Source organism: Glossina fuscipes, unplaced genomic scaffold (genome assembly GCF_014805625.2).
Source record: "Glossina fuscipes isolate IAEA_lab_2018 unplaced genomic scaffold, Yale_Gfus_2 221, whole genome shotgun sequence".
In the NCBI taxonomy this organism is placed as follows: Eukaryota; Metazoa; Arthropoda; class Insecta; order Diptera; family Glossinidae; genus Glossina; species Glossina fuscipes.
Window position 1 is genome coordinate 1 of NW_023998564.1, and position 25,760 is coordinate 25,760.

General features: G+C 35.5%; 1 protein-coding gene across 1 annotated transcript; it reads right to left on the reverse strand.

Moving 5' to 3' along the window:
* Positions 1-1,497: 1,497 nt before the first annotated feature.
* LOC119642207 (coiled-coil domain-containing protein 96) lies at positions 1,498-23,584 on the reverse strand. Its single transcript, XM_038041248.1, has 6 exons — positions 23,228-23,584; positions 20,601-20,851; positions 19,518-20,532; positions 19,367-19,463; positions 18,937-19,299; positions 1,498-1,757 (listed from the first exon to the last, which is right to left on the reverse strand). Exons 2-6 carry the CDS (start codon positions 20,666-20,668, stop codon positions 1,498-1,500), a joined length of 1,803 nt encoding a protein of 600 aa, XP_037897176.1. The 5' UTR covers positions 20,669-20,851; positions 23,228-23,584.
* Between the last annotated feature and the right edge of the window lie 2,176 nt (positions 23,585-25,760).

Consider the following 25,760-nt stretch of genomic DNA (forward strand, 5'->3'; position numbering starts at 1 on the left):
TTCGAATTGTGAGAAATTCAAAGATATAAAAAAAAAAATTTTAAAATAAAGTCAATCGAAAGAATATCTGTATACCATAATGAAAATTATAGTAAATCTATTTAGTTTTTTTTTATAACACCCACCACTGTAAGATGGAGGTATACTTGTTTTTGTTTTTCCCATAGCGCATGTAACATCCAAAAAGAAGCTTCAAACAAGCTATAAAGCATATATATTCTTGATCAGCGTAAAATTCTGAGTTGATTTAGCCATGTCTATCCGTCTGTTTGGCTGTGTGATGTGCGTCGTTGGCAATCTCCTGGTCGCAAACCTTGCTTTAAATTTAGGAGTGATGAGATAAAGTGACTACGTCATGGAACCCAAACAATTTAGTCAGTTCGGAAAAAATATCTGATATAAAGGGTCACATCAAATTGCTAAGTAAAAAAAAGTAACTTTAAAAAATCTCAAAATAGGTTTTTATCTCTTAAAGGAACTTCAAACTCTAACTTCCCTCTTTAAAATTTTCAGATTGATATTAGTGGCCTTAATGAGATCAATGTTATAAACTCTGGAAATGCATAAGTTAAGTGGCAAAGCAAGAGGCTTGTGATCGATAAGTATGTTGAGTTCCGACCTTCTACTAAACAAATCAAAGGTCGGCACAAAGGTCGGCATAGCGAATTCAAATGAAAACATATGAAATTGTTTACGCTATATTTTTTTCTGCACCTTCGAATTGAATTGTAATGAAATAGAAAATTAAAGGATAAAGCTGCTTTAAGACATTTTGCGAAATATTTTGCAAATTCCGCTTGTTTTTTTTTTTTTTACTTTAAAATTCGTCCGAGTTGAAACTATTAATTAAACAGCTTCTAGTTTATCATGATGCTATTGCAGTTACGTTCAGCTTAAAGTTCATGCTTTCATTTCAGCATTTTCTTACATGTCGATCTCTTCTGAGTTCTTATCATACATTTAATAGAGTTCCTTCTGTTTTGGATTCCTTAATACATCAGTCCTGTTAAGTAGTAGTTAGTATAAACTTATGCTTGGATTTGGAAGTTTGCTACTCCGTCCAAATTAGGAAACGTAAGATAATTTTTGTCGAAAATTCATGAATGTTTCTATAACGGTTCTCAAGGTACGCCGTTCAAAAGAGAGCTAGTCAACTAAAAGATACACAATTTTTTTATGTTTAATTAAAAATGTTGTAAAATGAATTAATTATTTTTGATATAAACAAAAATTTAATTTTATTTTATACTACGCAAGTAAATAAAGTAATTAAAATTTATTCTTAAAAAGTATATCGCAACTTTCGTTAAGGAACGCGTTTAACGCGAAAATTTTCAAATTTTATAACAAATTGTTCGTAAAAGTCACCATGCGCTTGAGGCTCCACCTCAAATTTCAGCAAACGCTTCTCGTTAGGGCCAAGATCAAAGATGTACCTCAGCTAAAATTACGTATGAAATCTCCCATGCGACGGTTTATCACTCTAATCGACACATTCTACGATAACCATATACGTGTCGTTATTTCGGCTGATGTATCGCTAGATAAACTATTTATGGCCTTTGCACAACATTTTTTCTCCTTCTCTTCCTCGGGAGCATCGTCGTCGGATTTAGGCAAAAATGCTGTATCTTCTTGCATACCTGCATTTTTGGCCTCATCAACATTTAATACGGTATTGGGTTTCTCCTGAGGCAGAATGGGACAAATGCGCAAAGCTACTTGCAAAGGTATTTCCATTGTGAAGGGACCTAATTCTAATTTATTGATTAAGGAGGAACAAAAATATTGCCATTTTCAAGAATAGCAAAAAATTTTATTTTTGAATAGATTTTATCGCAAGCGTTTTTACCAAAGAAAAATTATAAGAATTTCTCAATTTTCTACGGTTTCCAATTAGTTATGTTGCTGCTGAAATGAGTACCCTGTTATCGCAAGAGATGTAAATCAAAGTGGTAAAAACAGGGAAAGTGATTTCTGTGCTACAATGGCCTTGCCTTTTTAATTTTATCAAATTGGTTGCGCCTGCAATTGGCGAGAAACTGAAAATCTATTTCATTTTCGGCGAAAAAATAAAAAGTAGTAATTTAGATGCACTACAGATTCATATTTTATTATGGCAGATTTGTATTTGGCAGATGATCAACGCGTACTAATGGATGATTTAAAAATCTCGTTGGGCTTGGTAACTAATATACCTTTCAAAAGAGTTAAGTTGCTTTAATTGTTCTTATATTTAATTTATTATTAGAGAACGATGCCGCCGTAAACGTTTTCACTGGCGAAGAAGAGTTTTTTGCTTTCGATCGTACCATTTCTTGTCTTTATGAAATGCAAAGCAAGGTCTAATGGAAAAAATGGGCAAAGCCCCATTGATACAAGCGCAACATATTTATCTGTGTTCAAATTTTAGTGAAAATTTTTCGATAAAGTACTTAGCAAAAAAAAAAAAAGAAACGAAAATGCAAATTCTTGTTATTAATGAAGCATAAGAAAGAATTTATTAAATGAATATTTTTCTTATTGAAATCGCCAAATTTATAAGAAGCAATTGTATATAGCAGACTTCCCCGTAAATACGCACTTGAAAAATATCCCTCTACATGGATAAATGCATCGATCTTAGCAAGCCCTTTGGCAAAATCGACCGGAACAAGAACCTACGACAAAAAGGAAGAAGAACAAGCAAACTACATCAAAAAGGAAGAAGAACAAGCAACCTACACATAAAAAAAGGAAGAACAAGCAACCTACACTAAAAAGGAAGAAGAACAAGCAACCAACACCAAAAACGAAAAAGAACAAGCAACCCACACCAAGAAGGAACAACAACAAGTAACCTACACCAAAAAGGAACAAGAACAAGCAACCCACAACAAAAAAATAAACGTTTGATTTTCTCAAATTTATATATTAGTTTGGGGAATAAGAAATCCATTATTTTTATATAAACTTCAGGACTTTATTTAACATGCTTCGGATTGTCCGATTTGGGTCAAATATGCACCGTTTTGTTGTATGATTTGTTGCCATTTTAAAGGTAACTTCAAAATGCCTATCTCATAGAAGTCCTGGTATCTATTTGCAAAAAACTCTAGTAGTCGATTTTCACAATCCTCCCTAGATTCCAATTTTTTATCATTAAAGAAATTTTGCAATGCAAGAAAAAGATGATAATCGCTTGTTGGCAAGTCCGGACTGTATGGCGGATGCAGTAAAACTTCCCAACCAAGCTCCCGAAGTTTCTGGCGAGTCACTGTAGATGTGTGTGGCCTAGCGTTGTCCTGGTGGAACACGACACCTCTCCTGTTGGCCAATTCTGGCCGTTTCTGGTCAATCGCTATCTTCAAACGGTCCAGTTGTTGACAGTAGAGATCAGAATTTAGCGTTTGGTCATATGGAAGCAACACATAAAAAATAATCCCCTTCCAGTCCCACCAAATGCATAGCAAAACCTTCCTGGCCGTTTGAGGTGCTTCACCGCTCTTTGACCACGATCGTTTTCGCACAGGGTTATCGTATGTGATCCATTTCTCATCTCCAGTCACCATCCGTTTAAGAAATGGGTCTATCTCATTCCGTTTGGCCAAGGCTTCGCAGATAGAAATTCGATCCATCATGTTTTTTTCTGTTAATTGGCGTGGCACCCAAACATCGAGCTTCTTTTTGAATCCAGCTTTGTGTAAATGGTTTAAAACTGTTTTATGGTCGATTTTTAGCTCCTGGGCGATGTTACAACTGCTAACATGCCGGTCAACTTCGATCATTTCTCCGATTTTATCGACATTTTCGACGACCGGCCTACCTGTGCGAGGTGCATCTTTAACATCAAAAATTCCTGAACGGAATCTACGAAACCAACATTGCACATAATTGGCTGTTAGAGTATCGGAACCATAAACACCATTCACAATTTTAGCCGCCTGGCATGCATTTTCGCCTTTGTCAAAGAAAAACTGTAAAATGTACCGAATTTTCTCTTTGTTCACTTCCATTTTTAACACGCTGTAACTCACAACTGAATGCACTAAACAAAAAACAGCAAAAGAATTTTTTTTACTGCGAAATGTCACCTTTCCAACGAGCATAAATCTGAAATTATTTGATCGATACTTTACGAGAAATCTATCAGTGCAGCCATCTACCGAAAAAATAATGGATTTCTTTTTCCCCAAACTAATATATATTTATTTATATCTAGTGAAATAGGACGAGAGCAAATGAATTTCATAAATTATATCATGTGAATAGACCGGTCCTCCTTGTTTATGTTGCTTTGCGGTTTGTACAACAACGTTAGCCTCTGCAGGTGGTTTAGGAAAAGCCTGCCAGTAGACGGCTTTAAGCCCAATATCATAACAAGATGCTGTAAGGTTTGCAAAACAATGTGCCATGAAGAATACTGCCATTGCTATGAGCCAACACTAAAATAGCGGACATGTGTCCCTCGAGTTCTATTTTTTCATGTACGTACTTTTCCGATTTCTTGCTTAATCTGAAATAAAGAATAATGTGTTGGAAGGAAATCTTATACAATCTGTCTTTGAATATGGGCACGATTTTTTCTTGCTGTTGGTTCTTTATACGAACCTGCCTAAAATAACAGAAAAATGGTAACGCGTTCCGTTCAACATGTGAATCGAACGTTATCGTTAACATTATTCAATATTGCTTCATATCGAGCAATCAATTAGAACAAAAAATTATAGTAAAATTCGCCAAACCTTTCAAATAAGTAATAAATAAAATAATTTCTGTACAGTTGCTGTGTTCCATGTCAATCAGTTGTAATTAATATATTATGAACAACATCAGCATAAGAAATGATGACGTGCAAAAAAGACTTATGGGTTAAACATATGTGCAATTTTTTATAAAGTTTGCTTTTATAAAGGCTTATTGCGTTGTAGCATTTAAATATATATTATTTTGCACAAGGTTTCGCGATAAAAACTTGTATGTCCTTAACGTTCAGAATTTTGACCAGAGTAAACAACATTATGCAAGAACAAGCCTGGCAATGATTGTAATGAAAGAAATCTATCTTAAAATCAAAAGTAAAGCAGTGATACCGAGATTGGAACTTTAGTGTAATATTGATTTGAATTAAACAATTTCGTGGCTGGAATAATGTTTTCAGTTTTTCATGCTGCAACAAAAATGCAAGCAACCAAAGTATAGTATTGGGCACGTTAGTCTTATCGGCAACCGGCCTAATTTATCCAACGAGGCAGAAAAAAAATCGGTATTTTACCTCTTTCACTTACTTCTATATTTATTTGTTAATTTTTAAAAGCAAACAAAAATCTCTATAATAGAAGAATTTCATATCAACAAATACAACAATCTATCTATGGTTCTAAAAGTATTGGATTGGTGTCGGCCGCAGATTTCCTCAAATCCAGCAGCAAAAGTAATGAGGGTCGAAAAAGCAGTTAAGGGGCTTCTATGATTAGCGCATGTATAGGCTGAATAATATACTAAATGGAAAGCTATTATTTTATGTAGAGAAATGTCAAAAAAATCGAATTTAACCGTTGTGTCCATTGGCCCTTCGTATTACTTTATCATTTTCATAAGTAGACGTCGCTGATCAAAATATATGCAAGCACCTGTTATATACAAATGCTTTTAGCAACTCTTAGCAAGAAAGAAAAAGAAAAATAAATACAATAATTGAAAAATCAAATTAAAAAACAAACATTATTTCAACCATAATAAGAAAAATTAATAAAAACCGTTGGAAATAGAAAGCATTAATTCCGCTGCATAAATCCCAAAACACCACCGCAGTTTGGCAACTCTGGGTGCGTGTTGCAGTAGCGTTTTAATTCTATGCATGAATTTCAATTTTCAGTGTATTTCTTAGCTTTTTGGCTTTATTATTAAATTATAAAGCTCCTTTTCTTGTTTTCACGGGACTTGGATTGTTTATTTACACCATGTCGTGTGAAAACAAGCCCTGAATCTGAACGATTCATCTCGTGTTGGCTGTGTGATCGTTTTGTACATACAAAGTGTTCTGGTGTTATCGGCCGTACCCTTCTAAAGGTTCACGATGGTCATGTCCTGACTGCAGAAAGCGGGACATTGATTTCTACAAACTCTTCACGGAGACGAGAAATTGTTTCTCAGATTTGAGCAAAAATTTCGGCTCCTTGTGGGAGAAATTTGAAATAATCCAGACTAGGTTTGATGAGTGTCGTTATATTGCGCAGTCATCTTCCTCTCCAGCTAACAAAGTTTCAACTCGTGGTTCGTCACCTCTGAGTTCTCCTAAGTCCGTTTCAACGGTGCAAATTAGCGATTCCGTAAAGTCTACAAAGACTGTTAGCGTTTCTGCTACTGCTGAGTCCGTCGATAACATAAAAGTTACAAATAAGCCGGGAAGTTGTTCTGGTTCGAGCTATGCTGAAGTGGGAAGGGTATCGCCTCCCAATGGCGTCACTCAATCTTTTCAGGCGTCATCGCCTAAAACTAATAGTGAGAACAGTAAATCGCCCTCTTCCCCTTGCTGTTCGAGTGTGGACGCTGGTCGCCAAACTGGGCACGTCACACAAGCTGCTCGTGCAAGTGTGGTTACACCTTATTTTCCCCAACCCATAACTCCCCATCCGCTCCGCTGCTCCTAAAACAGATGACATACGCTTGAAGCCAGTTCCTCCCAGAAAGGCAATGCTTATGTCAAGACTGGCATCTGATACATCTGCGGATAACATAAAAAGTTGTCTGGCGGCGAAAGTCCCATCTGTCAATTTAAAACGTCCTAGCATTTTCAAATTAGGTCCTTCTTAACCTAGACCAATCTCGTCTTTTAAAATTCTAGTTCCGACTGAAAAGATGGATACGTTTTTAAATAAACCATTACCTAATCCTTAAATAAGGAATTTGCTGATCGACTCCGTAATTCTAATGCAGTATCCCTTTCCCCTTCAAAAAACTAAATATTTCTTCAAGCTCATTAACTCTCATTTATCAAAATATTAGGGGCCTAAATTCAAAAATTCGTTCTGCTTTCCTAAATTCAGTGAGTACGGAGTTTTCCTGTTTCGCCTTCACTGAAACTTGGTTAAAGCCTGATTTACATTCGTCGCAACTTTTCCATAATTCGTTTCAGGTTTTCAGAAATGATCGATTGTATCGGAATGGTGGTGGTGTTTTAATTGCCACATCTGCGGCAGTCCCCTCCTATTCAATTGAATTTTCCACTGCTCCCGACGTTGAATTTATCGCCATTCGAGCAACATTTCCTAATAGACACATATATGTGATCTGCTCCTATATTCCCGCAAATTGGATATCTCCATATATAAGGAACAAGCCGCCCTCATTTGCGAAGTGGCGAAACAATCTAATCCTACCGAAATAGTCATTGCGTTGGGTGACTTCAATTTGCCTTACGTCACTGACAGAGTTGTTGTGTTCTTTAATGAATTATTTGATCATAATTTAGTTCAAAACAACGGTACCCCTAATTGCAATGGCAGGCTGCTTAATCTTTGCTTGGCTAATTTTCCTGAGATTTGTGTTAGTCGTTGCCTTCCTTTTAGTTTACCTGACGATTCTTATCATCCAGCATTGGGTACTTCCCTTCATTACAAGCATGATAATGCGTCGAACTTCTATAACGTTCCAAATTCAATTTTTTCAAATAAATTTTATGATTTCCGTAAAATCAATGTTTCAATGCTAAAATCACATCTTTCACATATTATGCTTGATTTCTCAGTTGGAAGTATTGATAGCTTACTCTCGTCATTCTACAATATATTAAATCAAGCTATTTCTACATCGAATGTGTCCTCCGTTGTTTAATAACACAACTAAATATTACAAGAGTAGGAAAAACAAGCTTTTCAAAAATCTTTCGAAAAGTGGTTCCTCTTTCGACTATTTCGCTTACTCAGTGGCAAGGTATAGATTTAATTCGCTCAACTACCAATATTATTCCAGATAGCTTCAGTTTGTCAAATCCTCTCTGTTGGCTAGTCCTAAATACTTTTTTAAGTTCGTTAATTCCAAAAGAAAAATCTCCATAAATCCCTCGCATGTTTCTTTTAAGGGCTCTCGGTCCTCAGATGATATGGAAACCTCAAATCTCTTTTCGGAGTACATCCGGCAAAACTTTTCGACTACTAATTTCTTTTTATCAGCAAATTATCCATATCCGATTACTAATTCGGTTTCAATTCCTAATTTGATTATTTCTGAATATGACGTTTTTGAAGGATTGAGCTCTCTAAAATATAATTGTTCGCCTGGACCTGATGGAATCCCCTCATGTGTACTTATATCTTGTGCTGGCGAGCTATGTGATGTTATCTCAGAGATTTTTAACAAGTCCTTGAAATTAGGTGCTTTCCCTTTGTGTCGGAAGACTGGTATCGTTATACCTATTCACAAAAGTGGAAGTAGACAACTTGTAGAAAACTACAAAGGCATTGCCAAGTTGAGTGTCTTGCCTAAACTGTTCGAGCGAATTGTGACTCAGCATTTGGCCTTTGCCATTAATTCGTATAATTCCTCTCCAACATGGCCTTCGAGAAGGAAGATCTACGGTCACCAATCTGTTAGATTGTACTCCTGTTTTCAAGGATTTTTCTAGTGGCTCTCGCACTGATGTCATATACACTGATTTTAGAAAAGCGTTTGATTTGTTTGCCCATAAACTACTCATCTTTGGACTCCAAGCCTCTGGCTTCCCATCCCTGTTTATTGAAATGGTTACGCTATTATCTGCATAATAGATCATTCAGAGTCTTGTTTAATTTCATTACCTCGGATGAATTCCCCGTGACATCTGGCGTACCTCAATGCAGCCACTTACGACCTATTTTATTTAATTTATACATTAATGATTTGCCCACGGTGATTAAATACAGCGAGATCTTAATGTATGCTAAAGATGTGAAACTATTATCTTCCTTCTTTGTAGAATCCCAATCACATCAGCTTTAAAGTGACTTGAATAATTTGGTTATATAGTGCTCTTAAAATCTTCTGACACTAAATCTAAATAAATGTAAGAAACTTTCGTTCTCAAGAAGGAAGCTATTCATTACTCAATATTTCATTTATTCGCAAAAGTTTGAGGACGTCGATTCGGTCACAGATTTAGGTGTTCTATTTGACCATAGATTACGTTTTAACTTGCACATTGAGCTCTCGTTAAGCAAAGCTAAGTCCGCACGTGGTTTTATAAAGATGTGGTCCAAAGAGCTTGAGGATCCTTATATTACGAAAAGACTGTACATGTGTTTGGTTAGACCTATACTTGAGTATGGCTCTGTTGTAGGGTCTCCTTCATCTAGATGCTACGTCGATTCAATTGAATCTGTTCAAGAGCAATTTTCGCTGTTTGTCCTAAAGAATTTGGTTTGGAACTCGATTACCTCTCTTCGCCCCTATGAAAATAGGTTGCTTTTGTTATCCTTACCGTCACTTCAGAACCGTAGATTTATCCTTGGCGTTTCCTTCTAAATCAAAGTAATAAATGGTACTATTGACTCGCCCGCATTACTTGGTGAGATAAGCTTTAATGTGCCTAACCGCATCTCTAGGCACTTTATTTTGATTAAGCTTAGACAATGTAAACACAATTATGAGCTGTTTAACTTGCTCTGTTGTCTGAAGAAACTTAAACGATGTCTATCACTTATTCTCATTATCGGCCTCTTTAAAGTTTATTAAAGGAACGTTGCTTAATATGCGCGATTACCTATGTCGTACTTAAACTAACGTTTCATTCTTAATATCTCATTTTTTATTTAAAATAATATTGTGTTGGTCACCAGGGTTATGCATGTTTTCAATGGTTTAGAGGTTCACTTGCAACCTGGATCTGTTATAGTTGCGGTTGTGTTCCCGATTAAATGAATAACATTCTCCTTGCTTCTTGCTTATTACTTTTAACCGCTCAAACGAAATGTTTACATTAATATATATCAGGATTGTGCATCCAATACAGTATACTAAACCACTCTCTTTTTCAGAGTAAAACTGCGCTAACTGACTTGATATATATATAATCTTGACGTCGATGCTACCGCCAAAGCCAGTGCCAAGTATTTCCAATACTATTTCATTTTTAGCATAATTATCATAATCCGTGTAGGTTTATTTATTTATTTATTTATTTATTCTACTTATACTAGAAACTCAACTGAACAAATAACAGTCGAGTTCAATTGGCTCTTAATGCAAAACTTATAAAACTTATATTAATTAATAATAAAATTTAGTATAAGTACAATAAAACAAATAAGAAGAAGAAAAAAGAAAAAGAAAATAAGCATGTACACTATCAGCATAGGGCCACAATTACAACCGGTACAGGAACAAATTGCAAATGAACCCCTAAACCATCGCAAACATGCATAAGCCTGGCAACCGATAATAATTTGTCAATAATTCATATTCGAAACGTAACGATTTTTTAGGATAAAAGCTAATTTAAATACGACATAGGTAAATCGCGCGTATTAAGCAATGTTGCTTTAATGGACTTTAAAGAGTCCGATAACGAGAATAAGTGGTAGACGTCATTTAGGTTCTTGCAAACGACTCTGAGCGGATTGAACAGCTCATAACTAAATTTACACTGACTAAGCTTAATCAAGATAAAGTGCCTAGAGAAGCGGTTAGGGACATTAAAGCTTATTTCACCAAGTAATGAAGGCGAGTCAATAGCACCATATATTTCTTTAATTACAAAGGAAACGCCAAGAACAAACCTACGTTTCTCAAGAGACGGTAAGGACAGCAGAAGCAACCTATTTTCATACGGAGGAAGAGAGGCAACCGGATCCCAACCCAAATTTCCAAGGGCAAACAGCAAGAATTGCTTTTGAACAGATTCAATTGAATCGACATAGCACCTGTATGAAGGAGACCACACAACAGAGGCATACTCAAGTATAGGTCTAACCAAACACATGTACAGCCGTTTCGTAATATAAGGATCATCAAGCTCTTTGGACCACCTCTTTATAAAACCAAGCGCGGACTTACCTTTGCTAATCGAGAGCTCAATATGCAAGTTAAAACGTAACCTATGGTCAAATAGAAAGCCTAAATCTGTGATCGAAACGACATCCTCCAACTTATGCGAATCAATGAAATACTGAGTAATGAACGACTTCCTTCTTGAGAAAGAAAGCTTCTTACATTTAGTCAGATTTAGTTTCAGAAGATTCACAGAGCACCATGCAACAAAATTATCCAAGTCACCTTGAAGCTGACGTGATTGCGATTCAACAGAGAAAGAAGAAAACAGTTTCACATCATCAGCATACATTAAGATCTGGCTGGAATTAACCACCGATGGGAGATCGTTAATGTATAAACTAAATAAAATGGGACCTAAGTGACTTCCTTGAGGTACGCCAGACGTAACGGGGAATTCATCCGAGGTGATGAAGTTAAACAAAACCCTGAAGGATATATTGTGTAGATAAGAGCTTATCCATTTCACTAATTAGGGTGGGAAACCAGAGGCTTGGAGTTTAAAGATAAGTAGTCTATGGTTAACCATATCAAATGGTTTGCTTAAATCAGTGTAAATAACATCTGTGCGAGAGCCACTAGAAAAAGCCTTGAAAACATGACAGGTAAACTCTAACAAGTTGGTGACTGTAGATCGCCCTTTCCGAAAGCCGTGCTGGTGCGGAGAAATATACGAATTAATGGCAAAGGCCAAATGCTGAGTCACAATACGCTCGAACAACTTGGGCAAGACACTCAACTTGGCTATGCCTCTGTAGTTCTCAACAAATTGTCTACTTCCACTCTTGTGGATAGGAATAAGGAAACTACTTTTCCAACATGAAGGGAAAACACCTAAATACAAGGACATGTTAAAAATCCTTGAGATCACACCACATAACTCTACAGCGCAAGATTTAAATACACATGATGGAATTCCATCAGGTCCAGGCGAACAACTGTATTTTAGAGAACTCAACCCTTTAAAAACATCATCTTCCGAAATAACCAAGTTAGGTATTGAAACCGAGTTAGTTATAGGATATGGGTAGTTTGCTGATAAATCGAAATTAGCAATCGAAAAGTTTCGTCGGAAATACTCAGCAAATAGATTTGAGATTTCAAAATCATCCGAGGAATCAGAGCCATTAAAAGAAACATGAGAGGGATATGTGTCAATTTTTCGTTTAGAGTTAACAAATTTAAAGAAGAATTTAGGATTAGCAAACAGAGAGGATTTAATGAACTGAAGGTATCTGCAGTAATAATGATGGTTGAGGGAGTTAAATCTATGCGTCGCCACCGAGTAAGCGACATAGTCGAGCGCAGAGCCACTTTTCGAATATTTTTTGAATAGCGAGTTTTTTCTATTCTTGTGATATTTAATTGTCTTATTAAGCCACGGGGGACACCTGCTTCGAGGTCGACAATGCTTGATCGGAACAGATGCAGCAATAGCTATACTTAATGTATTGTAGAACGATGGCAATAAGCTTTCAATACTACCGGTTGAGAAATCAAGCGTCAAATGTGAAAGAGGATGTTTTAGTAATACAATATTTATTTTATGAAAATCATAATAATTATTTAAAAAAGTTTTATTTGGCACATTAAGGCAATTCAACAAACCATCATTCATATGATGAAAGGAAATGCATATTGATGGATGATACGGTAAACTAAAAAGAGGGCAACGATTTACGTAAATCTCGGGAAAATTGGCAAAGCAGAGATCAAGCAGTCTACCATTACAATTAGGGGTACGATTATATTTACTCAAATTATGATCAAACAATTCACCAAAGAACACAACAGTCCTATCAAACGTTGAAGTAGGAACCAAACAGCCCGAATTATCAGTGTTACACCAAGTGACTTGAGGCAAATTGAAGTCACCCAATGCAACGACCAAATCGCTGGGTCTAGACCGCTTGGCCACTTCACAAATGAGGGCAGCGTGTTTCTTGTAAATGGAGATATCAGAATTTGGAGGAATATAGGAGCAGGTTATAAATAGATGTTTATCAGGCATATTCGCACGAATAGCGATAAATTCAACGTCAGGAGAAGTGGGAAATTCAATTAAATTGGACGGGACTGACGCAGAAATGGCAATTAATACACCACCACCAATGCGATTCACTCGATCATTTCTAAAGACTTGGAAAGAATTATGAAAAAGTTCCGACGAATGAAGATCGGGTTTTAGCCAAGTTTCAGTAAAGGCCAAACAGAAAAATTCCGTGCTCACTGAATTTAGAAAAGTGGGACGAATTTTCGAATTTAGGCCCCTAACATTTCGATAAATGAGAAATAGTGGGCCTGAAGAAACAGTTAGTTTTTTGAAGGCGACAAGACTTTTGCCTTGGTATTACGGGGACGATCACGAGGGATAAATTCCTTAATTAAGGATCCTACTGGCCACAGTGATTTGTTTAACAACATATCACTGTTTTCAGTCGGAACTAATATTTTAAAAGAAGAGATTGCCCTAGCTTGAGAAGAAGCCATTTTGAAGATGCTAACACGCTTTAAGTTGACTGATGGGACTTTCGTCGCCAGATAACTTTTTATGTTATCCACCGAAGTTTCATGTGCCAGTCTTGACACAAATATTGCTTTTCTGGGAGGAACTGCCGTCAAGCAAATGTCATTATTTGGAACAGGAGGGGGGTTCACGGTAGGAGAGTTTCGAATTGGGGAGAATATAGATGGGGTTATCGCCCTTGTACCTGCAGCTTGTGAGACTTGCCCAGTCTGGTGACCAACATTCACACGCGAACAGCCAGGAGGAGAGGATGATTTATTTTTATCTTCATTACTTTTAGGCGATGGCGCTTGATTAGAGTGAGTGGCGACTCTGGGCGGAGATACCTTTGCCACGTAGCTTAAAACAGAAGGACTTGCCGGTTTGTTTGTAACTGTTTTGCTACCAACCGACTCAGCAATATCGGAAAAATTACTGTTCATTTTATAGTTAGAGGGAGCGGTAACTTGTACCAACGAATCAGATTTGGAGAAACCCAGAGGTGACGTCCCACACGTTACGCTACGAGTAGAAGATGAGTATCCAATAAAACGACACTCATCAATTCTAGACTTAATGAGCTCAAACTTTTCCCACAAGGAGCCGAGATTTCTACTCAATTCCGAGAAACCATAACAGGTCTCCGTGAAAAGTTTATAAAAATCAATGTCCCGCTGCCTACAGTCAGGACATGACCATCTTAAGCCTTTAGACGGGTCAGCGACTGCGTCAGCAGCACGGCCGAGAATACCGGCACACTTTGCATGACCAAAGCGCTCGCAGAGCCAACAAGAAACGAATCTATCAGAATCTGGGCCAGATTTCGTCCGACAAGGTGTATATAAACACTCCATGTCCAGTCAAAAAGACAGTTGTGGATTATGAAGAACGGACACAAAAATCACTAAAAACAAATCCTGAACATAAAAATTTACCAACCAAATTTGTGCAAAACTTCTCTGTTACGTTGACACTGTAACGAGAGATCAATAGCAACACAAACTCCAAACAGCGAAAAAATAACAGAGAAAAAAGAGAGAAAACAAAAAAAAAAAAAAAAGAGAGATTTATATCAGAGCTCAAAATTTTTGTTTGCAAAAATCAAATGAATCAAAGCGTAAAGGAAAAATATTTCTTTTACTTTGAATTCACTCACTTTCTTCTCAAAGCATACTATAAGGCAGAATAGCCACGAAATTCAACAAAAAATTAAAATATTAATTGCCGAAACAAAATATAGACGACTATACCGCGCGACCGAGTTGCCAGACTTTTGTAGAGGGTATTGGTTTGGTTATTAGCTGTTTGTAGAAAATAATGCTTTATGTAAAATTTAAAGCAATCATTCAATCATTCTTTTATATATATTTTATTTGTGTATACATTTATTTAATATAAAATGAAAATAATTTTTCTAATCTTTTACTTGAACTTTATACTTCTTTAATTGGATATTTTCTCAAAGAAGCCGATAGCCTTAGATGCTAGTGCTTTTAAGAGTTTAGTCTTAGAATTTATTTCTCTGGCGAAATTAATAATAATAATAATAATAATAATCAAAGTAATCAATATTTTCTAAGTGCAAGTTAGATGTTAATTTAATTACAAAATTATTATTTAGATCAATTTAGTATACCTTAATTTCATTCCACCGGGTTTTAGAAGAAAAAAGGTAGGAATATGATTGTAGTTGTAGATGTAAAATGAATATTTACAGTGCGACCTTTTCCTTTAGCTTTAACGGCGGGATGGCGCGAGAAAACCGTTTGCATTCTTTTCCTTTTATTTATTAAACTACGTGCATAATCTTTTGGCAGTTATCTGCTAAAACCATTGTTCTACCGTTGTAGAATTTCTACGATATTTGGGCAAAAATTGAGCCAAGTTATCACAAGTATCCATTGGAGACAACTTTGCATCGTTAAGAGAGTTCTTCAGTTCTTCCCCGCCAAGCTCTTTCACTTTTGGCCAGCCCATTAAACATGGATATGGAGATCAGGCATTGTCATGATAAAAAGTGAAAAAGGCCTTTTGTATTGAATAATTGGGGACGCGGACAACCATAGCTGCATGAAGATGAAAAGCAATTTTTTAAAAATATGATGCATATACAAGTGTACGGCAAGTATGGGTTGTGTTCCACTATAGTCTTTTTATTAATCGTCTCTTGTTGTCTGAAAACTTTTGCTATCGCAAGATTTGTTTGAAGGGTGTGAACTTATATTTAAATATAACTAGCAAAGACACAAATCAAAATTTTTTTGCAGACTCTGTAAACCGGTAACAGGATTCTGTTAAACGATCGAACGTTAAAATCGTGTTTGTCTGTCCGTGCAAAGCAACAATTGTTTACATTTTTCAATAATTGAACATGTATTTGTATAAAATTGGTGCCTTTAAAGAATAAGCGTATAAAATTGGTGCCTTTAGAGAATAACCGTATATATGTTCTCAATAAATTGTAAAAATGCCAACCATGTAAGGAATAAGCGTATATGTTTGTTTATATTGGTAAGAAACATCTTACCCCTCGTTGTCCACGCCTTAATGACAGTCATCTTACCGGTACGTTTTGTCTAACATGCCATAAAGTAACGGTTACCACACTAAAACTAACTATCATAGTATTCAATATAAGTAAGACTTGTTAGGTATGTTTGAGTAGAGTTTTGCACGTCATTGCATAACTGAGATGTGCTAATTTTGTGGTTAATTTGCACCAAGTAAAAAAAATCTTACGCATCGTACATGTTTCCAATTAATGCGACAATTTGACCCAGCTGAGTTACGAGTGCTTAAAACAACTAAAGAGTTCAAAATTCCAATCATTGTTCTAAATTATCTTTGAAAATGGATTGCTACCGTACAGGAAAATGGTTAAAATAATTGAAAGAATGGATGCTCGATACTAAGTATTTCATTCACATAAGTTGGGAAACGTTGATTCGTTCGTTTTAATTTGCACGTCGAGCTCTTTTTAAGTAACGCTCGTTGAGATATGATCCAAAGAGCTTAATGTTCCTTTCATTACTTACTTAGTTACACTAATACCTGATTATGCCTCTGTTGTGAAGTCTCCTTCCCACAGTTATGTAGATTAGTTGAATAGCAATTCTTTCTGTTTCCCCTTAGGAATTTGTTTCTTTGCCTACTTATGAACGTAGGCTACTTCTGTTATCCTTACTGTCACTTGAGAAACGTAGATTTATCCTATTCCAAATTACAAATGAGGAAATAGACATCACATTGAGAACTACAGGGCCAACATCATGCTCAGTCTCTTACCTAAATTTTATGAGCGAATGGTTAAACAGCATCTAGCTTTTGCTATCAAATCTCGTATTTGTTCATTCCAGCTTAGCTTTTGGAAACGAAGATCTATTGTCACGAATCTCTTAAACAGTCCTTAAAATCAGGTGTTTTCCCTTTCTGTTGGAAGAGCAGTTTCTTCCCTTCGCTTCATAAATGTGGAAATAGACATCACGTTGAGAACTTTAGACGCCTTATCAAGTTAAATGTTTTACATAAATTGTTTGAGCGAATTGTTGCTCAGCATTTAGCTTTTGCTATCAAATCTTGTATTTCTTTATTCCAGTGTAGGTTTCGTATAGGCAGATCCACTATTGCGAATCCATTATTGCGAGTTTGCTGTGTTTTCAAGGCTTCTTCCAATAGCTCTCGCACGGAGTCCGTATATACTGATTTTAGTAACGCGATTGACTTAGTTAACCATAACTTAGTTAACCATAACAGATCATTCATTTAACTTCTGTTTAACTTCGTCATCTCGAATGAATTTGGCGTGACATCTGGCGTCCCTCAAGGCAGCCACGAAAGATCTCTTTTGTTTAATTTATACATTAATGACCTCCTCTCTGTGATTAAATCAAGCCATATCCTAATGTCCGCTGCCGTTGTTAAATTCTTTTCTTCCTTCTCCTCGGAATCGCATTCGTATCAGCTTCAAATTGACTTCAATAATTTAGGTACGTTTAGGAAGTCATCCAATGTTGAGCATTTCTTTGATTCACTCAGGTTGAAAAACGAAAATTGGTTCATCGAGGGGATCTTTTCGACCAAAGTTACCGTTTTTAATTTACACATTGAGCTCTCTTTAAGTAAAGCTAGGGCTGCTTCATTAAGAGATGGTCCAAAGAGCTGAAGGATACTTACATTACAAAAAGACTATTCATGTGCTTAGTTAGACCAATACTTAAGTGCGCCTCTGTTGTTTGGTCTCCTTCCTATAGGTGTTATTTCGATTCAATTAGATCAGTAGTCAAAAGTAGTTCTTTCTGTTTGCTCTTAGGAATTTCGTTTGATGCCTCTTGTCTCTTTGCCTCCTTATGAAAATAGGTTGCTTCTGTTATCTTTACTGTCACTTGAGAAACGTACATTTATTCTTGGTGCTTCCTTCTCAATGAAGTTAATTAATGGCGCAATCGATTCGTGCACATTACTTGGTGAGATAAGCTTTAATATGTGTAATAACCCGCTTTCTTTGGAACTTTATTTTCATTAAGCTAAATCAATGCAAATATAACTATGATTGCCAAGCTTTTGCCTGTTTCCAATGGTTAAGGGGATAACTTCCATTCGCATATAAAATAAATAAAAGAGGGCCAAGATGACCGCTTACTCTGGATTGGTAAGAAACCATCAACACCCGTTGGGTACACACAGAGGGATAGACTGAACCAGGCTATCATACTGTTCGAAAACCAACACGATGTAATGTATAGACTAACAGTCTATGATCAACTCTTTCGAAAGCTTTGGAAAAGTTTGTGAAGATAACATCGGTGATTTGAAAATGCTTTTTAGGTTGGACTCCAGAAGATTAGTGGCAGGAAGAAACCGTGCTGACAGTGCGATATATTTTACCCTGAATAAGTCTTTTTGTTATCAGCAATTCAAGTAGTTTGGGCAGTGCACTAAGCTTGGAAATTCCCCTATAGAACCACGGTTATAAAGCGGAAAAATAAAACTATTTTTGCAAACCGATGGGAAATGACATTTCAATGTTGGGGAATAGTATAGGAAACACCATCAGGACTAGGGTTGTTAGAAGGTTTCAAAAGTGACAATGATATAAATATATTTTCTTTGGAGAAGGACATAGACGGAAAAATATCAATCTTGTCGAACTTATTGAACAGTGATAATTATTAGACGAATAATTTGAAAATTGGTGGACTTCTCCAAAGAAATCAGAGTAAAAAGTGCTCGAAAAGGGCCCGACATGGGCGCTTATTACAGACGCATCGTATGAGTCGAACTGTGGCATTGTGGCTCTAAGGATTGAAAACTACTTAAACGTTCAACAAAAAAAAAAATTGATATTAATTATTGTTTTTCTTAAATACATATTTAAATATGCATAAATTAGAGATGGCTTTTACAAAAAACTATGCAGCTATGCTAACGTTTGTTAAGTTGTTGAACACGCCACTCTAATAATTCATATTTATTTCTCAGATTTTCAATAGTCTCATTTAGAGCTTCAACACGTTTTTTGGCATCTTCATGGTCCGTTATTAGCAAAGGCTTACTGAGAAGACCACTTTGCAGTGTTGCATTTCGTATTTGCTGACGCAAGCGCATCCGTTTATGAGTTAAACTATCCAGTTTCACACGTACTAAGTCGCGTTTTTCGCAAAATTCTTTCAAAGCTTCGCGCTGCATTGCGGTCTGTTGAACTAATATAGATCTCTTTTTACGCATATGTGTTATCTGCCCAATATCTTTATTCAATGTATTACGCATTTTCACCAAATCTTTCTCGCGTTCTACGACGTATTTTATAAAATAAGAAATTGTAAAGAATTACGTTAAGTTTTTTCTTAATGAACATGCCTTGTATTTTGCCATGAAGAACTGAAATATCATGTTGTATGCTTCGATAGTCACTGATATTTAAACCGTCGCCTAGATTTTCGGCATCTGCTATTTTCTAAATTAAATATTTGTTATTTGCCTTAAGCCATTGCCTACGTACACAACTTACCTTTTTTATGCTAAGAATTATTTGCTGCTTTGCTATGATTTTTCTATGTAACAACGAAATATTTTTTCGTTCACGCGCCATATTATTCATCGGTCCACGCATGCTATTCCTTAAATGGTTACAATCACCACGAATTATATTGTGTAAAATCATATTCTCAAAGTTCTCAAGCTCATTTTGATTGAGTGCCTTTAAGTCTTCCAATTCTTTCTTAAGTTGTAGAATGAGATTTTCCGTTTTTGCTTTCACTGTCTCTTCTTCTGATAATAAATTATCCAGGCGTATCATCTGTTCGTAAAGTTTTTGATTGTAATAGTCGGCCACTTTGGTAGATTCTTCGGTAATTGTACGATATAGTTTTTTACGATTATAATGTTCAACACATTTTCGATTCAGTTGCGTTCGTAGCCAATTCTCATGTTCTTGTTCACTTCTCAATTTAAACAATTCTTTCATAAGTTTCTTTTTATTCAAATTGTTATACAATTGATTGATTGCATTATTACGTTCGGAAGACTCAATGGCCATTTTGATAACATCTACTAAAAATTCGCCCATAGATTCTTCTATAATACGTGTCTCTTCAATTTTTTGCCACGCCTCAAAATCAAATTGCGCTGTAATTAAAACTGGTTCTTCAACTTTATCTACAAACATGGCCTCAACATTTGATTCCTCTTCTACCTTTTTCAAGGCAAGTTCGGCGGCCTCTTCTTCGCTTCTATACAAAGCGTCAAGCTCTTCATACCAAAAGTCTTCTGATCCAGGCGATGATGTAATTTTATGTTCAGTATCCGGCCCGGTTGCAGGCTCAGCCATGCTATCAATTTTGGTTTCACTTTTTTCTTCTGCCTCTGTTTCATATTCTCTTGGTTCAGTAATAACTTTCTTTCGCACTTCGCCGGTTAAAGGGTCAACAAAAATGCCTCCTTCGTAATCTATCGATTCCTCTTCTTCTTCAATTACCTCTGCTTTATGTTCGGCTTCCATATCTTCGCTCTCTTCCAAAAAGTCACTTAAAGACGGAAAACTTTCCAATAATTTGAAAAAGTCTTTCTCCGGAATGAGCGTGTTTTGTCTTACATAATCCAATTCTCCTGGCTGTAAATCTTCTTCGCTTTTGGTGTCAGTATCCAAATCGATATCTTCATCAGTTTCGACGTCGTCCTCTTTTACACTTACGTCAGTACTGTAATCCAAGCTTTCGTCGTCCGTCTGATCATCATTATCCTCATCGCTGCTTTGGCTCTCAGTATCTCTTCGGATGAATTTGTACACTGCGGAAACTTTCCTTTTTGGTCCAGTCGCACGTCTATGCATTGTCCTAGTTTTTGCTTGTTTTCACGTTCAATAATTGAAAATGTCAAATAAGTACATAAAATATATACACAGTGCGTTTGCGTAAATGTAATAGTATAAATTAAAAATTGTTTATTAAAAATATATCTGCAAAAGCAAGAACGCTAGAAAACCTTTCAAAGACTCGTTTCCCTTTTTATTCAGGCTGTAAATAATACCATTTTAGAAATATTTTTTCAAAGCTTGCTGCGATTCTTCAGTTAGTTTGCAGAGTTTAGTTTGAAATTTGTGATTTCAGTTTTCGTCACTGCTATAGCGCAAATTGGTCAACGACGTGTTATATTTTTCCACCTCTAAAAAGTCATAGGAAAAAATATACGCTCGTTGGAATACCCCTTTCTTGCGATGAATTTTTTTTTTATTCGCTTGGTGTTTGATTATTTAAAGAATTCTGTTTTATTTCAAAAGTTTTGTCAATATGTGTCGTATAATTTACATGGATATTTAATAAAATGCGTTTAAAAATTTAGCAAAATAGTCATGTTCTGATTTATTTTCTTCATGCAATTGCATTCTGTAAGGTATTTTTTTTTTTATTGTAATAAATAAAAAGCATCATGTAATGAGAGTGATAAGCTTCTTCTCCTTCTGCGAATTAATAAATCAACAGGGTATGATTTACCGAGTTGAGTAAGAAAGGTTCGATGTGAACACGAAGATCTTTTTTTATATATATAAACAAAGTTGGCGTTTATATAACAAATATTTTTTGCATGTTAAGACATCGGTTACGTAACTAAAATGGGGAGTGGTCTTTCCCAAAATTCAATTAATTTTTGTTCTTTTTTTGTTTTATTTTCTCGGGTATTGATGTGATATGTTCTGGGATTTTATTTATTTAACGAATGATTTCGAGATGATAAAGTCTCGTAGTATAGGACGTGATGGAGTACAATAACTTACGAAGCAGGTGAAACGTTGCAAATTAAAAGAATATGCGAAGGAATAGATTCATAGGTTGGCGGTGAAGATTTGTATGTTTTGATAACAAACTTTAAAAAAAGAAAAGGTTGTGGGACAAGCCGCCAAATTGCATGAGTGCAAAATGTCCAAATCGTTGTGATTACGAAGGCCACATATAGAGAGTTTGCGAAGCAGGCGATGGCGAATAGGTAGCGATAAATTGTCGTAACGCATATATTGGTCGTTTGTTATTGCCATAGAATGAAATTTCATATTTTTGGTCTTTAAGTGAACGTAAGTTAGGAACAAGCTAAGAAATTTATTGGCCTTTATCAATGATCAAAAGAAAATATTGATGAATTCTTGTCTGATGTATATATGTTTATTCGTGCATCGTTCCCAATACAAAATAGGTTTACTTTAACTGACGATTCATAAGGTATAAGTTCAGTGGGTGACTTGCGAATTATAATATAAATTCGAAACTTAGTTGGGAGTTCAATGTGGAGTCATACTCTGACTTTTGGTGTTTAAGCTATGAGATATAAATTGGAAACTGATAACCTCTAGTGACAATGATTCTATTATTTTCGAAGCAATAAAACTCGAAGTTTGCTTATTGGTTAAATATGACTTTTTGACGGAGAAAAAGCATTTCTTAAAAGCAATTCTAAAGAATATATATATATTCTGCAAATAATCATCGCATTCTTTTTTCTGGGCATATAAGCGACATTCCTCATTAGCCTACTCCCTTCAAACCCAACACCCAAAAAAGAAAAAAAGAAAAGAAAAAACTTACGACGAATCTTCTTCATCGACAAGAACCATTTGTTATTGTTTTGCTGACACCGATACTCTTGAAGTGCAGCGGACGCCCTGCACTTCTGATATGCAATTATATCAGAAAACATTAAAAAAATCCCAAAAATTATTTTCGATAATGAAAATCTGATGCCGGAAGAGATAACATCGTAAATGTACTGAAACGCAGTGTATTTACTATTTTGTTTTCTAGAGGTTAGAAGATTTTTTCACACGGCGTATGTGGCGTCATTAGACTTTTGAATCGACAATCTGTTGAGTGGAAAGTGGCAGCAAATATGGAAGCAAAACGATTGGATGGATTAAAGTTCGCATTGCTGGCCCACGCACTGTCTTCTACAAACGTGGTGCGTTGTTTGTTTGCGAATCTTGATCCTGAGTTATCGTGCGACAATCAAGTCGAGTTCAACCCTCACACCCATTACATATTAAAAGAAGCAAACACACGAGTCAGATGGTGAGAGCATTGCGAAAACTGAACTGTACTTGACGGGTGTTTGCAAATGTTTCCGTTGAAAACGGATTGAAATGTTAAGGAAATGTTAGGGTGTTTGCATCAGTCCAAAAACGCTCTATGTTAGCGAATAAAGTGAGGTATTGCAAAAAAAAAATTTACTTCTTACTTATGAATTGATGAACGTAGTTGTTGGAACGTGCTCTTGAAAGTACTGCAAAGTTGCCATTCTCTAACTTTACTGTTGCTGTTGATGCTGTTGATTTTGTTGCCTTTAGGGACAATGTTTTACTTGTTTCTTAAAAGTTTTTAATTAAATTTTCCTGCTTTAGTTAATAGTTTCCTTTGTACCTATGCATTTTATGATTTTGCAAACTTTACATAAATTTTATAAGAACTTATTGAAATGTACTTGATATAAATTGCTTCAGTTAAAGTATTTGTAACTAATAATGATTACAAAAAAACAAGAAAATAAAAAAATATCACAATTAAACAAATAAGAAGATACTATTCGGTTTTATATTCATCACCTTTAACGTAAAAAGAAAAAAAAAAAAGAAAACAAATAGATTATATTATAATATATAATAAATTTCTATACGTTATAAAATCACGGTAGCATGTTTTTGCAATTTTAATAGCATTATTTTTGAGAGGAGTAAATTGATGCCCACACATTTCAATCGTTATTTTCATTTAGTTGCTTATAGCCCACTACCATAAACAGCTTGAACTGAAACTATAACAACAGTTTGAGGTTTCGTAAAATGATTTTATCAATATAAGATATATTACCTTAATTTATTTTAAGAAATTTTTTTATTTTTTTAACTGTTTATCAACGATGACGTGATATTTCGCATAAACAAACTTATCAAGATCTACATCTTAACGAAGTAACCACGCGATTACGGTAAGGAATATTTCTTTTCATTGTATCAAAAGTAATGATTATACCCCACACCCCACTTAAGTTGGTGCGGAGGTATCTAACACCCAGAAGGGCTTAAGATAGATTTATTATATTAATCATTCAGATCTAACCTTCTCTGTTCTACCGAAAGGTTGCCATATTCCTAGATACTGATTGAAGTATTTTGACGCAACGACGAATCCTATTGAAAATAATTTGGTTTTAATTGTTAGTCTGTTTTGGTTCAGTTTTTCGAACACTCCCCGCACTCCAAACACGTTTTATTTTGAAAAGTTGTTATATGGAAAAAAGTTATAATTTTCAAAATTAATCAATAAAATTTGTTGAGTAATGATATTTCGACATTTTAAATTGTTATGAAAAATTTGTTTTGGCTAGCGCAGCTTTTTGAATCCTCTTTCATGGAACCATGCCTAAGGAAAACTGATCTTCAATATTTCGCGGTGAAAGTTGGTTCATCATAAATGGACAAAGATATCATCTCAGGGAATTTGAACAACATAGGCCTTTTCTTCGGATTACACGACTAGGATTGTCACTAAACGTAAACCTTTATATGCCAAAACGGCCTAAATGTGAAAGTTTTATGATGAAGGAGTAATTTGATGTAGAAGTTAAGTGGACCAAATTTGAATCAGGTGGATCCGTTTCTTGGACCCTACTCCATGTAAGATTTCACATGAAAGGCAAGCCTTTCAGAAAAAGATTTAATTTTGAATATTTAATGATGAAAATTGGTTATTATTTGTTTTTGTTTCATAGAAGTTTATTTCCGTCAACTGAAGTCCTCCTAGAATTTCTTGTCTTAAACATTTCCAGATCGCTTTGTTAAATACTCCCATTTTCTTAATTTCAGAAATAAGGCCAACTAGAGCTCATTATTGTGTAATAGGAAGAAACAATTCACAAGTAAGTCAAAGATTATTTTTATTGTTATAGTAGGTATTCATTTTACTATACTTCAAGCCTACGGATACGGAGAAAATCATTCGACCATTGCCGAGTTTGTATACGGATCAATATTTTTTGTAGCAACAGGATTCCATAGAATTCGCGTATTGATTGGAACCACATTTCTATTAATTTTTCAATTACATCATATAAATAATCACTTTTCGAAAAGTGACCGCTTTGGTTTTGAAGCCGAAGCTTGGTACTGACATTTTGTAGAAGTTACAAATTTAGAAATCACGCGTGTTGACAGCGCATGTTGTGTTTTTACCAAATTTGAAGATGATATTTGGACACAGATATACAAACGGACAGACAAACATGCTTAGGTGGACTCCGAATTTGACACTGGTCAAGAAAATATATATTTTAGAGGTTCGTAAGCGTCCTTCTGCGTATTGCCTGTGCCTCGATTCATCGCTATTTAAAAAAGTCAGTGCGGCTAAAGCGAAAACGCTTCCTAGGCTTATGAAAAAATTAACGGTTTTATAGTGAAGATACTCAAAAATCGCGGTTATTAATAGAAAGTGACTTCACGCAAATGGTTTCCATGCTGAACATGCGACCTGTTCCGGTCGAAAAATTATTAATAAGGTCGTTTAAATATTTATAAAAAGCGTATGAGACCGACACATTTCATGTTATGCTACCGCTGTGGATATATACATTGACTAGAAAACTGTTTTGGAAATTGATATTTGAGTATCACATTAATTAAGGGGGAAAAATTTAATGCGAAGCAAATCGTGGTATTTTTGAAGCATTTAATAAGAGGCGCTAAAAAACATATGGCAATAGTCAACGAATGACGTTG

Coding starts and splice junctions, on each gene's coding strand:
- LOC119642207 (XM_038041248.1), bottom strand. CDS start 20,668: ATGAAGATATCGATTTGGATACTGACACCAAAAGCGAAGAAGATTTAC. Junction 20,533..20,600: donor AGCCAGGAGAATTGGATTAT/GTAAGACAAAAC, acceptor TCCGTCTTTAAG/TGACTTTTTGGAAGAGAGCG. Junction 19,464..19,517: donor TAATTCTTAGCATAAAAAAG/GTAAGTTGTGTA, acceptor TATTTAATTTAG/AAAATAGCAGATGCCGAAAA.